Source organism: Chrysochloris asiatica, unplaced genomic scaffold, assembly GCF_000296735.1.
Source record: "Chrysochloris asiatica unplaced genomic scaffold, ChrAsi1.0 scaffold00001, whole genome shotgun sequence".
NCBI classification, from domain to species: Eukaryota; Metazoa; Chordata; class Mammalia; order Afrosoricida; family Chrysochloridae; genus Chrysochloris; species Chrysochloris asiatica.
Window position 1 is genome coordinate 60,021,130 of NW_006408519.1, and position 19,084 is coordinate 60,040,213.

General features: G+C 39.0%; 1 protein-coding gene across 1 annotated transcript in view; it reads left to right on the forward strand.

Annotated features, from left to right (window-relative positions):
• Positions 1-288: 288 nt before the first annotated feature.
• Positions 289-19,084, forward strand: part of STMN2 (stathmin-like 2) — a 60,591-nt gene continuing 41,795 nt past the window's right edge. The window contains exon 1 of the mRNA XM_006830799.1: positions 289-415. Coding sequence (XP_006830862.1) covers positions 397-415 — 19 coding nt within the window. The 5' untranslated portion in view covers positions 289-396. The remainder of the gene's footprint in view (positions 416-19,084) is intronic.

The window sequence follows — 19,084 nt, forward strand, 5'->3', positions numbered from 1 at the left end:
GGCACAGCCCAGTTCTTAGCTCCTAGGAGGCTCTGGGCTAAGGCACTCAACTCTACTTGGACTGTACTATTAGGCCCCCAAAATGGGGGGAGCTGACAGGGCAGGACTAATTTCCATTTCAAACTGCATTCTGGTACTTTGTACTCCAGCACCATTGGACGATCAATATTTAATGCTTGGAGATTCTGACTCTGCGGGAGTCATGTCAGGGGACCTTGGGAGCCAATCTGCTTAAGCTTCTACGTGATAATTATTCATGGGCTCCTGTCTCTTGCGCTTTCTCTCGCACCGTCCCACTCTGCAGACTCAGTGCCTTATTCAGTCTTCTCTTTCGCTCTCTCTGCTGTAGCCGGACCCTTCGCCTTTTCTGTCGCTCCTCATCTACACATCTCTACAATGGCTAAAACAGCAATGGGTAAGGCATTGCGCCTCGTTCTCCTATGGCTTGCCCTGGAGCCCACCTCTCACCTTCTGTCTCTAAGAGCTTAGAAGGCATTTGGAGATATTTTATACAGAAAAAAACGTTCGTGGTAACACAGTAGCCAAAAAAGAGGGAGACAGCTCTGGGGTGGTGGGAGGGTAAAAATAGGGTCCTTGGAAATCTAAATCGAAGCATTTCTCTTAGAAGCTAGAAAACAGGTAAGTTGCCCTCCCTTGGGTAAAGGATTTATTCTGTTTCCATATTTTAAATTAGGGCTCAATCATGGGGGAGGGGTGATCTTAACTGTTTGCCTTACACGGAGGGTTAAGGGACATTTTGAAAAGTGCTTTATAACGTCCTTTATTTCTTCTTTACTTAAAAAAGAAAATCGGGAAGAAGGTTGGAGGGGTAGGGAGAAGGGACTAAGACGAATGCGAAGTCAAAGCGGTCCCATCTAAGCTGCTAAAAAGATGGGTGGAGACACGTAAAGGGGGGAACAGGGCAAATTTGATCTTATTGTCTAGTTAGAGAAACCGCTAATCCTGGGGTGCGGTACAGGGAGGTGGAGGGGCACCGCTCCTTTGTTTTAGGGAAAGGGAGGGGAAGTAGGGAGGAAGTCTGGGAGGACATGGAGGGCGCGGGTGGGCAGCTGCAAGGGCGGGGAAGCGCATGGTATAGAGGAGTGGAGGGATCGCGGTTTCCAAGGCTCTGGGGTGGGGTTTCTTTGTGTGCGGACGGGCGGTCCCGAGGGGTGGAGGGGAGTGTGTGTGTGTGTGGGGGGGGGGAGGTAGGCACCTGCAGCGCTGGGAGCACAATGCAGGCGGCCCCACCCAGCGTGGAGCCGCGCCACTGCCCCCCTCCCACCCCACCCCACCCCCCAACACCCCGTGCTCAGTGCAGCATCTTATGCTGAAAGGGGACGGGGCGGGGTGCGGAGTACGACACCCCAGAGCAGAGCCCTGCGGGGACAGCGGCGCCACGCCCCGCGCTCCAGACTCCTTGCTTTGGCTTCTTTTCCGAGAGGGTTCTGACCACTGCCCCCGCCCTCCCCTCCAAGGTCCCATTGTTCCTTTATAGAAGGAGATGGGGTGAGGGGAGTAAGTTAACATGTTTCTTTCAGAACCACCTTTACATTAGGTGATTAGATATAAGACGTATTGAAAGGCTTCTTTGAACTCATTTGATCGTTTGCGGTGAAAGCTTCCGGAATCTAGATCCAAATGTAAATATAAATATACAGACATCTATATAAATATACATAGGTAAACGTAATATAAAATATAAGAGATCAACATTTTGAGCCACTTGAGAGTCCCGTTTTGTAGGTCAGAAAGTGCCAAATATCGACAATTGCATAGGCTCAACCTGTTATCAGAGAGGAAGAGATCATAAAATCAGAGAGGCAGAACAAGATTCTGGATGCGGTATCCCCATCCCTAAGCAGTCTGTACAACAGGGGTCCCTGCAAGCACCCCTTCTCCTGGAGGGGATTGCGGGGATGAGCAGATAGGGGGACAGCAACCTAGAGCGGCTCAGCCTGGGCAGTTCCGCCCTGCTCCACCCTCTGCGCGCAGAACTAGGAGACGTGGCAAGGAAGGGGGCTAAACAAGGGTCGTGGGGAGGTCTGTGGTCCTAGAGCCCCCTCTTTTCTAGTCACGCAACTGGGAACCGCCTAGGCGCCTCTCGATGTACGCAGATACCCAAGCGATACTCTCAGTCGTGGTACAGAACCCCTCCCAGCCAAGTGGGCGGCTCTGCAGAAAGACTGGCGTGAGCCCCGCCCGGCTACACAAAGGCTTGGCCCCCAACACACCCAACTGCGAGACAGCAGAGGTGACCCTTACCAGAGGACTCCCACCCACCGCGACCTGCGGAAGCTCTGGGTCATTCACTGCCTCTACCCCCGCTACACCCCAAGGCCCTTGTTCTGTTCTCTTGATCCCCCTGGATGGCGATCCCGCGAAGGGTCTCCATAGGAAAAACTGCTTTTCCTAGACCCGGGGCGCGGTTCTGCCCCACCCCTTCCCAGCTGGGACCCGGATCTGGCTACCGCCATCTGGGTAGGGGCGCACGTGGAGGGCGAGTGCATGGAGAGTTGCCAGCCCTGCAGTACCCAGGGCTGGGCACTGTGCCCCCTCCCCAGAGCCAGCTCCCCTGTGCAGCTAGGTAGATGGGTTTCTGCACAATGTTCTGAGCTATCCCTTTTGCCCACAATTCGCAATTCACCTGCAAGTACAAAAAATGGTTCTGAAAATGGGGACTGGAGAGCGATCTTGCTTTGCGCTCTGCACCCCAAGGAGAGATTGCTGCAAGAGAGCAGCTTCAAACTCATCATCACTATCATCATCAGTATTATTACTTCACCATCATTTTTATTTGAAACCATTATCATTTAATTACTCGGTGATGTTACTTGTTCCTGCCTAAAAGAGACCTTAAATGCATTTGGTTAAGAATTGATGCTTTTTGCAGTCCTTTTCTATCTCCTACCCCTCTTCTTCCCCCACCCTAAAGAAAATAGAGAATTGCTTCAGGTCACACATTTTATATTATAAAATAAATATATTGTAAATTCCTGTAGAGATTATGTATGCTCATGTGGGTGGATGTATATGTAGGTTCTTGTTAAGGGCATATGTGCCCATGATTGCTGGAAAATTCTCCACTGAATTGTTTGCGGCTGCAGTGGGTGGAAATACACCAAAATGTTATTGCTATTTTGTGATTTTCAGCATATATTTCATACGGTTTTATCTGTAAAATAGATACAGGTTAGGCACAAAACTAGAAGTGTTTTTCCGAGGCTGTTTATCCAACTGCTGATTCTTGTTTAGGACTCAATTCTACACAGAAACACTGATTGTGAAATGGTAGCTTCCAACGCATTAATAAAAATCCCACCCAAAATATGACAAACACAATGGTCCATTCTGCCCCAATCAAGCTGTATTGCACATTACGTAAAGAAGCACAACTTCTGTCATACTAAAATAATAGATTTTAACAACTATTCCAGTTACAAAGGATAAGCCATTAATCACTAGGGAGGATTCTTTTTTCCTGATTCATTAAACAATTATTATTTTCAACATGATGGTACTAGTTGCATATATTTCCCATTATCTTCTCTATTGAACTGGGCATCTTCTAAATGGATGTAGAAGTAACTAGAAATGAAAATGCTGAAGGTTTGAGCAAGATTTCAGGATGAAACGGAAAGAGAAACAGCAGTAGCTTATCAGTCAGTCTCTTATGTTGAGTTCATACCAGGTGAGCAACTGAGACTGCAAATAAGCATTATGTGACCCACTGTAAACAATTGTAGGAAAAAAATTAATATATCAGCTGGTTAACGGTAAGCAGCAATTCAAACCCACCAGCTTCTTCCTGGAAGAAATGTGGTAGTATACTTGGGAAAGATTTGTAGCCTTAGAAACCCTGTGGAGCAATTCTACTTTGTTCTATAGGGTCTCTGTGAGTCAAGAATCAACTTGACAACAGTGAGTCTGGTTTGTTCTTGTATTCATCTATGCTTGTTAAAATGTCCTGAAGGAAGGGCTTTTGCTGGGTGTGTGTGCTTTTAATGACAGATAACTAAGATTGAATGATTTGTGGTAATAAATATAGAATTTTGTTTAATCAATATAACTCAGAGTATATTTGTGATGTAAGTTACAGATTTTTGTGTTAAATTATTTTATTCAAAGGTGGGAACATTTTTGTTGTTACAGCAGATACCTTTGCCTTAGTCATTAATATGTTTAGCTGAATTGTCTTTGATACCTTAAAAACAATTAAAATTACTTTCAATTTTTTTCCAAAAATTTTAATTGCTAATTGACAAGCTGTTGATAAGCTGTGGAGAAAGCATCTGACCATTTGCCACAGTAGGGCTTCCATTAAATAGCTCATTCTCACTGATAAAAATGTTACAAGAGATTACATTCCACTCTCAGATTCAAAAAAATTTTCAGAGTGCTTTAAAACAGATCCATAAATTAAAATAGTTCCCTACCAATAATTTAAAATAAAAATGTTTCTTAAATCTAAGTAGTTTGTAGTAGCAATCAAGCAGAACTTTTAAAATTAATTTTATGTATGTAAATTAATAGATTAATAAATTACATACCTAATCAAAGATTTTTCTCACTGATAAATCCAGATCATTTTAAAGGAAAGGCCCATATTTATCAATTACCACTGTTTTTACCCCAGTCATTAACTCTTAACTATATGCCCATTTCACCCCCCACAAGATCACTGTTTATATGAGACTGAATGAGTAGAATCTTGGATCAGGTGACACCTCTACACACAGATCTGGACCTGGACCTGGGCGTGGCCACTCAAGCTGCTATCTAACTCCAGCTCACAATTCCATCTTGAGTCTTGAGGAAAAGCACCTTATTTTGTTATCACAGCATCTGTAGTCTTATATGAAAAACACAAGAGACTTGTGAGACAAAAAGTTAATTAGCCAGTGACCCAGATGATCCCAGAACATCCTGGTTCTTGAAACTGGAAAACCTTGGACTCTGCATTAATGTTTCAACCCACTAGAGGGCAGTCAAGTTCTCTAAAGAGTTTCATGATTACTTATAAACCTACTTCCAATTATTAGCTGTTAAAAACAGACTTTTATCTGGAACACTCAACTGCTTATTCAATACACTGGCGTTGTACTTTATTTGAATAAAAGGATTTGAGCACCTTTTCAAGGAGACCAGCAAAATGAGCGATTTTCATAATCAGGACGTAGGTCTTGTTTAAGTGAGTGTTAGTCCCCTCGAGTGTGTGAGTACTCATAGTGACTCTGTATAGGGTTTCTGAGGAATTACATCTTCGCGAGAGCAGAAAGTCTCATCTTCCTCCTGAGAGGTGCTAGTGGGCTCGAACCGCGGATCCTGTGGTTCGCAATCCAGTGCTTATCAACAGTTCTAGGTCCTGATTATTTCTTTATGATTTGCTTTCTAGTTTCATTCACTGTTGAAGTTACTATGTATGTTATTTTAGGGGGGTTGTAATGGATAAATGGTAGAAAATGTCTAATGCTTAAATAAAGGAATTTTTTTTTTAAGAATTGTTTACTTTTTTTTTTTCTTAGTTTTGGGGACACCCCTGAATGTCAGAGTCCTCCCTTTAGGGAGCTTGCAGGCTAGTAGGTAAACCAGAGATAGCTGCATTAACTATGAACTATTTTTCCAATTACATCTACATTTATTTTCCTATTCTATTCGAAGGAAACTTTTCAAATGAAACCCAATGTGATGTCAACTTGGACATTTAAATCTAATTTATCAGCTCTCACCATGTATTGACCATCTCCTTGTATAGTTTTAGTAGTTTAGTAGGAGGTTGGTTTTATTTAAAAAAAAAACAGATACTATAAACTAATTTTTTGGATTATCTAAAATGGATTATTTTTCATATTTGCATTGGCAGGATAATTTCTTCTCTCTTATGTTTTATGGGACTTTAATCCATCTGTAAAATATTTAACAGTGTCATATTATAGTGTCCCTCAAACTTTAATGTGCATATGAATCACCTGGGATTTTCATTAAAATGCAAATTCAGAGAGCTGTGCCTCTACAGAACATTCTGCATTCCTAATAAGTTCCCAGCTGATGATTCAACAGACCCACCAACCCCATCAAGTAGAGAAATATAAAATTGCAATATTCATGTACACTGATAATAAGATCTAGTATTATATCTTAACGGTTTAAATCCATGGCAATCTTTACAAACTATTCCATTTCTAGACTCTATGCTCAGGGATTATATTCTTATGGGAGTGATGTGTTCTCTGCCATCACACTCTTTTAATTGGATATTAAATATATATATTCATATTGCAAGACCTTTGTGAGTGATGTGGAAAATTAGAAATTGACTATATGCATGTGTCTAAGAAGAAAGATGAAAAATCAATAGTGCTTGTTTACAAACCACTAAGTAGAACAAACTCTTCAACCCAGAACCTTTGGAAGTGGGAAAATGTGCAAAAGTCTGTAAAAGCTAATGCCCCACAAATACTCCACCTACTGAAGGAATTGAAACAAGGTTTGAGCAGCACTAAAATTTTCTCTTTATATTCCCAATAAGCATTTTATTCTTTTTTTATACTCAAATTATTCTAGCAGATTATTTATTTCTGGAAACCACATGAGAAAATTATTAAGAATTTATTTAAAGTAGCTATATGTATTTGAGAACAAATTATACATGTATTTTTTTGCTTAATTGAGCCAAAAAAGGACCTTTATTACTTGATACTAACTTTCTAAGAAACTCAACCTGGGAAGCGGGGGTGGAAATGGGTCTTTGAGGAATATCATCAAAGATCTCAAATGTCAATTCTCCCACTATGCTTCTTGTGGGTAGTTGACCATGCAAATATTATCACATTTCTGGAAATACTACCCGGTAGAAATTATAGTACACATGAAATATCTCAAATTAGAAAAACAGCATCTTCCAAAGGGGACACTAAGAGCATAGTGCCAGATAAAAGTGACCACAGAATTGGAAGGATATACTGTTATTCAGCATGAAGTTGGATTAAGCCTCAGGGTTATCCATTCCTTTAGTGGTGGTGGTAGTGGTTTTTAGCTGTTCATTTCAGGATCTCTCAGAAATGGGGAAATTTTGGATTTTTGCAATTTGTGGTACATTTTTATAAAAGGAAGCATTATAAAAATACTGCATGTTTTAAATATCAAATGCTAACCATCTTCTTAGCTGTACATATAACCTCATTTGGAGAGAACTAAAATCTAAATTTAAAGACCTTTAAGACTGGACCCAAAAATATTCCCAACCGATCCTTTAATAAACAATTCTATTAGGATGTTGCTTTCTTTGAAGGATCACTTTTAAGGCAAACACAAATTTTAGGTTCTCTGTAGAAGTGATTTTGTATATATTTATTTAACTCTTACACATCACATATAATATGCTAGCCACTATTCTAAGAACTTTGCATATATTAACTATTTTAATCATTCCACAATCCTGAAAGGTAGGTACTATTAAAGAGAAGGTAACTATGGCAAAGTGAGGTAAAGTGACTTGCCTAAGGTCACACAGTCAGATCTAGAATTTTGGTCAGGTCATCAGACTCCTGAATCTGTACCCTTAAGTAGTAGCTGCTCTTCTTTTGTCTGATCCCAACTCACTGTGACTGACTACCCTATAATATCGCCATTTTGTTTAACAGATGGTCTAATCCTTTCTGAACTTTAACTCACCTTAAAGGGGAAATCATTTCAAATTGATGAATAGTTTAATTACTATCCTGAGGCTTATTAAAATAATTGCTGTAATTAGGCTTTGTGGATAAAGAGATTTGGGGGTCCTAAGATGTGGAACACAGCTCTTTGACACCTCAAATGAAGAACACACTATAATGACCAGGTCTGAGGGGAAAAATGTTGACCTAATCTATTGGTTTCATCCTGGTTGGCACATTTCAAAATGTCTTTAACTCCCATAGATCTCAGATACTTAACTTTAACATTTTATTTTAAGAAATGAATTTAGAGTAAAGGGGGTCTGGGAGCCTAGACATCCATATTTAATTCAATGGTTAGGTATTGCTTAAAGATTCTCATCATCTGATTACTTCTTAAGTAGGCAGGCAGGCAAGAGAGATATGTGGGAAGGCCCTGAATCCCCTGTGAAACATTTTAAATTATCCTCTAATAAAGGAATTGGGCCCTGTCATTTGTCAAGGAGACATCTGCAGTAGTAAAACCTATGTTTATATAACCCATTTTTATTAGTCATGATTAAAAATAACATTTTGTGTACATTTGTTCTCACAAAACAATTTTATGTGAATATAAAGGTTAATTAATGCATTTCAGCAATCATCTTGCTAGTCATCCGGAAATATAGCTTCTCTAGGAACTGTACTTAAGTGAAGAAGCCACACATTATACTATAAAACTATCACACAAATATTTTAAGTGTTTGTACATTTGTGACTTTTTTTACCTCTAGATTAAGATATTTAAATATTAAAATATTTAAAGACTTAATAGGTTCCAACATTTATTTTTATGAACAGAGTTAATTACAGTTCTCACAAAGCACATTAAAGATAATCTATTCATATAGAGCAAGGATATTGTCTGCAACTGAACTTTTTTTTTTTTTTTTTACTAAGATTGTAAAGCAACACCTTTATGATTTGCTTATTTAGCAGTTATTTTTCTGGAACAATTGTAATTTAGATGTCAGAATTCTTACATGATCCATTAATACAAGTATTTAGAATAACAATAGATTGTTAAATGTGTATCTGTCAATCTTTTTTATTTTATGTCTTTATACTAGGATAAAAGAACTGAATGAAATTGATCTAAGCCTAGTGCCAGAAAGAGAAATTTTTAAGGTTTAAATTTAAATTTTACTAGCATCCTACTCTCCTTTTGAAAGGATTTTTTATCTATGAACTCCAGCCATAAAGTTTGGTTTCCACTGTCACAATAAACCCCGTTAGGGCTTCATGGTGAGTAGAAACCTAAGGGCACATGATGGTGGTGGTGGTTGTAGTCCACCAAGTTGGTCCAACTCACAGTCACCATGTAGAAAGATTCCAAGGCTATAAATCTTTATGGGAGCAGAAAGCCTCATCTTTCTTCTGCAAAGTTACTGGTGGATTGGAACTACTGATCTTGCAGTGAGCAGCACAGTTCATAATCCACTACGCTACCAGAGCTCCTTAAACCTACATGACAGTGCTCATCTATAGCATGTTGACTATTGCAAAACTGGGATCAGAAAATCTCATCAAGATGTCACCTGCTGTCTCTCCCAGACACTAACAAAAAGGAGCCCCAGCCATCTCAGGCAGCTATACAAGGAATCGTCAGGCTAGTACAGTCTCTCTTGAAACTTTATTTCAGAACATCAATATCTTTACTAATGTTGTTGTTAAGTGCCGTTGAGTTGGTTCTGACCCACAGTGGCCCTATATAGGGTTTCCAAGTAGCGGCTGGTAACCTTGAACCTCCAAACTTGCAGTTTAAACTGACTTTGCAGTTCAGCACATTAAACCACAGTACCACATCAGGACTCCATCTTTACAAATGGATGGGCTTTTTAAAAATTCCCAACACATTATTTAAATCATATAGCTCCAATTGAGAGATACCAGCTTGCATCCTTATAATAATTATTCAAACACATTATCAAAATCAGTGCTTTGTAAAGCAAGTCTTCTGGTGCATAGCACACATAATCCAGCATTTCTGTCATTTTAAAATTACAATCCTTTTCATTTTACTTCAGATCTACTTTCTCCTTTTATAGTTCAAAAAAAATAAATAAACAAACATGGATTGTAAAATATTCAGAAGAAAAAATAAATTTTATTATCTGTATGGGAGTCTGTGGTTTTTGCAAAGTATTCATCTGTTCAACCCCTTTCCATCTTCATATATTCCCTATGAGATGGGCATGGTATATGAGCTGTTCTAGTGAAGGATGAAAAAATTTAAACTCAAACAATTTGCAGATCAAAGTTCTCATGAAAGCTTCAGAGCCGGGACCAGAATACAATTTAGCACTCACTTCAATGTCATATAATAAAAGATTACTTCACAGAAAGCAATCAAACCTGGACAAGTGAGGAAAGCCACACAATGATGAACAAATTTGCCTTCAGTTCAAAGTCATTAATAGTTACTACCATCAAAGGAAAATATATCTTGAGCGTCTGTTCTGGTCATAGCCCTATATAAGGAATGATAAATAAACATAGTCTTAATCACTGAAAGAAGGAGCTCTAGTAGCGTAGTGGTTACGAATCGGGCTGCGAACCACAAGGTCCGCAGTTTCGAAACTACCAGCTGCTCCGCGGGAGAAAGATGAGGCGATCTGCTCCCGTAAAGATCTACAGCCTCGGAAACCCTGTTCAGGGTCGCTATGGCTCGAAACCGACTCGACGGCACTTAACAACAACAACAACAATCACTGAAAAATTTAGGTTTTTTTAGAGAAAACAAAACTGTACATAAGGAAACAACCACCTCACCCGGTGGTTCAAATTCACCAGCCGCTCCTTGGAAACCCTATACATGCTTGCTATGAGTCAGAACCAACTCAATGGCACTTAACAACAACAACATCAGTCATTCTAGACTGGGAATTCTGTAGTCAAAATGCTTCTGAAGCTTTCCTGAGCATCAGTAGGTGAACTATTGATTCTGCATTTGATATAAGTTCCCAGTTGATGCTGATGCGGCTGCTCTAGAATCACACTTTGAGTCAATCCAAAATCAGTTATCAATCAAAAATATAAATCCCCTTCTCTGACTCCCTTAGATGGATGATGAAAATATTAAGTAAAAAAATCATTGAAAACAAACATTTAAATTGTTATACTTTGTTAATTTCTACATGTCATAACAAATCCGCTAGAAATTATTTTGATGTAATGGAAACGATCATTACTCAATAATTCTTTGTGGTAGAGAAAGAGTTAGTGTTATAATTATGACACAAATGCCAATATATTATATATTTAAGACATTTCAATCAATTTTAGGTAAGGCCAGATTTTACTAGTTAAGTACTTTCTCTAGATCAAAACACATTAATCAAGAAGGATAATTAAAGTAAAAGAGCATTTCCCTCTCATATTTTTCTCATCCCATGCTTCCCTCTCATATTTCATACCTCTTCTTTGAATTCATATATAAATTTATTAACCAGTAAGCCTCATCAACATCAGATGTCACATTTGGTAGAAATGAAAACTCATCCCAGAAGCATTAAATTTTAAAAGTCTCCATTGAAATCTCTTAAAGAGAGAGGAAAGGGAGAATTATATCACAGAGTATGCACAGAGAGATAGTCTCTTGCTCTTCCTTAAAGTCATTAACCTATAAATTTTATTCAAATTCCATATCACTTGGCTGTTGTACAATCTCTTTACCCTGTCCCTCAATTTTCCCTATCTGACCTACTCTTAATCTTTTACTTCCTTTTTTAACAGTCTTCCTTTAGCTAGAGCTTTTCTTTAATGGACAACTCCAGGTATTTGCTTATGTGGATCAACTTAGTCTTCCTCTGTTGGGCTGCTAACCTTAAGGTCAGCAGTTCGAAACTACCAGCTGTTCCAAGGGAGAAAGATGAGGCTTTCTGATCCCATAAAGATTTATTGGCTTGGAAACCCTATATAGGGTCACTGTGAGTCGGAAGCGACTCTGCAACACACCACCAACACCATTACTAAATGAGTACAACAAAGTTTATAGAGACAATATGAGACAAACAATATAACAGACTCGTCTTTCAATGACTGTGATTGAGCAAAAGATATGAATACTTTGTTGGTGTTGTTAGGTGCCATCGAGTTGACACCGACTTACAGTGACACTATGCACAGCAGAACAAAACACTGACCAGTCCTTCACCAATTTCACAATCGTTGCTTTATCTGATCCTGTCACTGCTGCCACTTGCCGATCTACCTCGTTGGAGGTCTTCCTCCTTTTCTCCAACCCTCCATTTTACCAAACATGATATCCTTCTCCGGGGATTGGTTCCTCCTGACAATTTTAGAGTTTAGTATTTTCCTCCCAGTCAAGCACGAAAGCAACGCCTTTTCAGTCAATAGTGTTTCAGGTACTAATCAATAATCTTATTACTATTTTTAAAAATCAATTGCATGCTAGCAGAATATAATTATTAGAGTAGTGAAGAGATCATGAGAAATCCAATTAGCATTAATTTGGCATCTGACTCTACAAAGGCTTAAAGGAGGATAATTAATTGATTACCCATACAGCAGCAAAGCATTTTATGCATTTTGTTTTGCCTACAAAATGTCAATTCATATTAATGTATAGTACATAAATTGGAAATTACATTTACAATACAACTGAAGATATACTAACAGAAATATGTGCTAACATTCACAAGTGTAGCTCTTTTCCCAATTATATACTATTGATGATTGTCACAACCTACATATAAAAAATTCAATATATTTTCACAAGTACAAGCTATGAAATGTAGATTATTCAATATATCTACTTTTTTCATAAATATGGATCATGGCTAAGGAGAATTTTTACATGAAACTACCAAAATGGTTCAAATCCCTGTAAGGTAATAATACATTGTACTGGGTAAGAGAGTTCATCTCTGAAGAAAATGTTGACATTTGCCATGCTTAAAAAAATACACTGACATTCTGAAATCCCTAATCAGTACACAAAGGTAGAGAAAAAAGGACAACATCTCTTCTACCAACCAAAGACTTGGTTTAGCTTTTTTTTAAAAAAAAAAAAAAATTTATTGGTAGAACAAATGACATTTAGTACATATTTAGAATGGAAAAAAAAAAAAATTCTAAGAGGCCAATGTTGAAAAATAGTTAAGTTACTTTCAAAGGTTTGGATTTCATCAGTTGAATTAAAAAGGAAAAAAAAAAACTAAATTGAAAGAAACAAAAACACTTTTGTACACGGATGCTCTCTGTGTTGGTTAAGGTTCCTAATTTGTGTTCAACTGCTAACCTTTAGCTTAGCAGGTGGACCCTTCCATTAGCACCACAGTAGAAACCACATGGCGATCAGCTCTGTTAAGATTACAGCCAAGAAAACCCCCATGAAGCCGTTTTACTCTCTAACACAAGGGGTTGCTATGAGTCAGAAATGACTCAACATAGTTGCAGTCTATGTTGGTTATGAATTGCAGCAGGCTGTATTACAACTTACTCGAGTGAAGAAATACAGAAAAATGTAAATTGGGAGACAGCACTGGCCTTTGTGGTCTACTTGCATAGCTGAAACAATTTAAGAACCATCCATTTTAACTAATTTCAAAGGGAAGATGTTCCTGTTAAATAACAAACAGCCAGGAAGTTATTTTATCCAGAAAGCTATATGTGTTATTGTGTGGTAGATTACAAGCTGGGCTGCTAACTGCAAGGTCAGCAGTTCAAATCTACCAATCACTCCACAGGAGAAAGAGGAGACTTTCTGCTCCCATAAAGATTTATAGCATAGAAAACCCTATCCAGGGTCACTATGGGTCAGGACTGATTCTAGGGCACTTAACAACACAGACATGGACAGCAAGTGGATACATAAAATTAGGATAGTCAGCTAAGAAGTCAAAGAGGATTTCTCAGGATGACTTCTGAGAAAGGATACTGGTGTGGCACTGCGGGTTACTGCACTAAGTACAAGATCGGTTTGAACAGCAAGGTCTGAGGTTCAAGCTTACCAGCTGCTCCTTGAAAACCCTGTACAGGGTCACTATGAGCTGGAACCTTCTCGATGGCACTTAACAACAACTATGAAAGAGATAGTAGCGGACCTTCAAAATTAACCTTGAATCTAGCTTTCCTTGATTATTTCCTGTAAGCATTTCCTAAATTCTTACAGATTTATCTAACAATGAGTGTGGTAGTTAACCATACACTGTCTTGTGGCAACTTGTCTTTATCATCCTTCCTTGTCATTCACTGTTCACCTACTATGTGTCAGCAAGTTGAGTGCCCCATGCATTTTACCCATCTAATTTTAATGGTAAAGAGCTCTGGTAGCCTAGTGGCTATGAATCGGGCTACTAATGCCAAGGTCAGAAGTTCGAAACTACCAGCCATTCCATGGCAGAAAGATGAAGCTTTCTGCTCCAGTAGAGCTTTACAACCTTGGAAACCCTATGCAAGGTAGCTCTGAGTTGGAAAGACTCCACAGCACATAACCACCACCACAACCAATTGTTACAGTAACTCTGAAACAGCTTTCGTTATCCCCATTTTACAAGAAATGAAAGTCAAAAGTCCAGAGAATGTCTATAACTTGCTCAGGGCTTCAAAGGTTATTTAGGAAAAAGCCAGGTATTAAATCTAACACTTGTTCCAAACTTCCTAGTCTGGAACTATTTTCACATTTTATGTTCTGTACTGTGTATTAGTGTAAACATTTGGTTTAGAACCAGACACGTGTTTCACTTTATCCTAATTGTAGAAGCTAGTAATACAACTGAGTACTCACATGATGCTAAGACCTGCGATCATGACAAATTTGCAAGTGCTTTTACAGGTGAGAAAAGGAGAGAGATAAGGACACATGCAGCCAATAAGTGGCAGGGCCAGGATTTGAAACAAGTCTTTCTGCCCCCAGAATTCACTTAGTTAACCATTATGCACACAGTCTTCCTTGGACATAGTTAAAGCTGTAATTGGCTTCAGTGATTAGACAGACACAATAAGGGCAATGAGAAGCAGATAGAATGATTTAAAAAAAAAAACAACAACAGGATCCATAGCTAAGCTCTTTAAATTTTCAAAAGGTCACCCAAAGAAAAAATTTCAATGTAGAGGAGATAAAGTTTACAGTACAGCCATAACGCTTCACTTTTAATTAAACCCTTACAACAATATCGTCTCCCTATTTTGTGTATAGATTTTAATGAATTGTCTAAGGTTGAGTAGGTCTTGGGCCAAAGCACAGATCTTCAGTGCTCATTTATATTCTTCCATTACACAAGGCTCCAAAGTTTACTCACATCTAGGCGTTTGGGGGTGGGGTTAGGGGATCAAAGAAAGGGCAACCGAACATTTGAATTAGTGTAGAGGAAACAGTTGTCTCCTTTTTCTCCTTACATAGAGAGCGCTTATTACCTGCTGTCTTGCTGTACAGCTTGTACAGAATGGATGTAGAAGATTTCTCTAAAATTTTTCTTAGAAACCAAGCAGTTACATTTGTACCATTAAAGACTGCAATATTCAAACTGTTAACAAAAAGCACACAGCAATCTCACTCTGCAATACAGAATGGGACTCTGGAATTTAGTGAAGCAGTATTTGAACACAATCGGGCTCCAACATCTGTGTTCCTCACCAGCACACTATACTTAACTCTCGTTGGCTGAGTCATTTGCAGTTCTTCAGCCTTCATCAATATAGCAACTAACCAATAATCATTCATAGAACACCTACTAACTCTTGTACAAAGACAAAAAAAAAAAAAAAGAAAGAAAAAAATCATATAAGACACCTTTCCTTACCTCCAAAACTTAAAAATAGTCAGAAACCACTAGTGGTGGTGGTGGTTATGTGCACTGGAGTTGGTTCCGACTCATAGTGACCCTGTACAGGGTTTCTGAGGCTGTAAATCTTTATGCAAGCAGAAAGCCTCATCTTTCTCCCACGGAACAACTGGTAGTTATGAACTACTGACCCTGAGGTTAGCAGCCCATTTTGTAACCACTATACTACCAGAAACCACTAGTAGAAAACAAAATAGATGAGGAATAAGGATTAACCTGTGTGGAACAAGTCAGGAAAATGACTGTCCTTGAAAAAGAGGCTGGGAGCACTGTAGGATAATTACTGGACCACAAGGTCAGCAGCTCAAACCATCAGCTGGTCCCTAGGAAAAAGATGATGCTTTCTGCTCCCATAAAGATTTACAATCTCAGAAACCCTACCCAGGGTCATTATGAGTCAGAATCCGCTCAATGGCAGTAGATTATACATATATTACAACTGTTGAAAGAAGTAGCAAGAAGTACCACACTTCTGGATGCATTCCAACAGCTTTGTATCCATACCTGAGTCACGCAGCATCCTTCACAGTACAGAGGAATTTGCTTCTCAAGGGCAACTAATTACGTGAGTCTCCTTTGAAGTAAAACTACTTGGGATGCTCCAAGTGGTCTGGCAGAGATTGAAGAGAAAAGGGGAAAAAAAACAAAACCCTGGAACAATGCAAAATTCTTATTTCCTATTACCCAACATCAAAAATGTCTAAGCAGATTTAGAAACAGGTGTAAGAGTCAAATAGTAAAGAAAAATAATGATTTTTTTTAAAGGTTACTATCACTTCCATTCTGTAGGACAACAAAACACACTTGACCATGCCATAACTGTAAGAAAACACGAAACCAGACCCACTGTCATTGAGCCATTTCCAACTCACAGTGATCTTATAGACAGTGTAGACTACTCCACAGAGTTTCAGAGACTAAATCTTATGGAAGCAGACAATCTCATCTTTCTTCTGAAAGATGGAGCAGCTGGTGGATTTGAACTGCCAACTTTAAGGTTAGCCTTCAAAGACTTAACCCATTGTGCCACCAGGGCTCCTGACAGGCACCAAGCAAGTTAAAAACCCAACAAAACAATTTGAATTAACTCTCTAAGCTTGAAAATAATCCTCTATTCTCTGAGACAGTCTAGTCCATGGCCTTGCCCTCCAGACTCTCGGTGTTGACCATGCTCTCTGGATCCTGGGTAGAAAGCCCATCAACCCTGGGCTTCAGTTCTGCTCTCTAGGCCCACTAGATGGGCAACTTTGCTCCCTTGGCTTTGCAGGGACCCTTTCTTCTAGTCTGTCTGAGTGCTGACCCTACTCCTTCAGCCTTGGTAGGCACTGTTCTCCTGCTCCCTGGAATATGGCATACCCACTTCCTCAGCTTTGGGTGGCTACCCCATAAAACAGCAGCTCCATATTCTAGAACTGAGTTAGTGAAGAATGCACAGAGGTGGCCCTACCTTTTGTGACCAAGGCAGCTCAGCTTTCTGTGCTATAAGACAACACTACAAATCTGTGTGGTTCTCACAGGTTGTAGCCAATTTCTAGATACCTAGGAGGCATTTGAAAAATGACACTGATAACTAATATGGCTGCTCCAGAAACTGATCAGAACCCAAACATATAGTGTTGTTGTTAAATACCATTGATTCAGTTCTGACTCATAGGAATCCTGTATAGGATTCCCAAGAAGCGATTAGAGTCCTGGTGTGGTGCTGTGGGATAATGCACTAGACTGCAAGGTCGGTCTGAACCACAAGGTCAGTGGTTCAGCCTCACCAGCCGCTCCTCGGAAACCCTATACAGGGTCTCTATGAGTCAGAACTGACTCGCTGGTACTTAACAACAATACAACAAGCATAAGCAAAACTCCTATACATTCTAAAATGATTGGGGTTTTTTTGTTGTTGTTAAGTACCATTGAGTCGGTTCCCACCCATAGTGACCCTGTATAGGATTTCCAAGGAGCAGCTGGTGAGCTTGAACTGCCAACCTTGCAGTTCAAATGACTTTACAGCCTGGCGCTATAACCCACAGTGCCACACCAGGCCCCCCCCCCCCTTTTTTTTTTTTTTTTATTAAAGAGACCCATTTATTTAAAAACACTCAGAGAAACAAAAAAGCATGAGAAAAGATTTAGAGAATTCATTTTGTTAATAGCAGTGACATTGCAACATTGATTGTAGGATGCAGAGGTGTCAGTCTCATTACTGACTTGCTTTGTGTTTCGCTCCATGCTTCTTGCAGAAAATTTATATTAATTGAAGTTTTGATCTAGGATTTGATCAATCCTATTTCAGAAAATAAGTCTTGATACGGCAAAGCTGAGGAAGCATGATCTGAATTACAACACAAAAAGCAGTGTTTTAATGGTGGTGTATCTAGGTTAACCTGAAGGATTTCGCTCATACTGTTTAGATGCCTCTAAAATGTGGCGCACGGTGGCTCCATATGATAAGCTCTGGTAGTGTAGTGGTTACAGATTGGGCTGCCAACCTCAGGGTCAGCAGTTCGAAACTACCAGCTGTCCCAAGGGAGACAGATGAGGCTTTCTGCTCCAGAAAGATTTACAGCCTCGGAAACCCTATACAGGGTGGCTGAGTCAGAACCTATTCCACAGCACATAACCACTACCAGACTGTGAACTACAATGTCCATGGTTTAAACCTGCCAGATGTTTCATGGGAAAAATGTGAGGTTTCTGCTCTGGCAAAGATCTAAAAAGCCTCAGAAATCCTATACAGAGTCACTATGAGACAGTACCAACTTGACAGCACTTAACAACAGCAAAACGGATGCTGAAGACGGTTACCCAGTGGGAGTCATACTAAGATGTTTCACACTTTTAAAATCTCCATTACTATCGCTCCTAGTGTGACTCAAAAATAAAATCACTGCAATCATGTTTTTAAAAGTATATCAGCTCAAACGAAAACCAAGACAAGTGTTTTTCTGAGAAAATTTGTCTGCAGCCATCCACTGATCGCAGAGACATGTTTAGACATATTTTGTTTAGAAAAAGTACATTCATGTATAAACTGGAATCCTAGCAGCAACACTTTTGTACTTGTATAATACTTACCCTTGTATAACAAATAAGTTCAGCAAGGCTTTAAGGTATAAGATCAATATACAAAAATCTACTGTGTTTCTATATACTATCAATGAACAGTCCAAAGAAATTATAAAAACAATTCCATTCATAATAACATCACAAGGAATAAAGTACTAAGGAATAAATTTAATAAAACAAGTGTAAGACTTGTACATGGAAACTACAAAACACTACTGTAAGAAGTCTAAACACATACAGAGACTCTCCATGGTCATGGAGTTATTAAGACAGCAATTCTCCTTAAATTGACCTGTAGATTGTGTCTCTGTCAATATCTCAGCGGCTGCATTTTTAGCAAAAATTGACAAGCTGAACTAAAATTTATATGGAAAAAAAAAGTGTATCAGGTAGTAGTAAGCTTTGACAATAGGTTATATACACACGTATACATGTGGGGGGTTCAAAAAGTTCATGGAAAAAATTGCAACAGAAAGATAAGACATTTTTCCATGAACAATTTGAATCATTTCTGAATAAAAC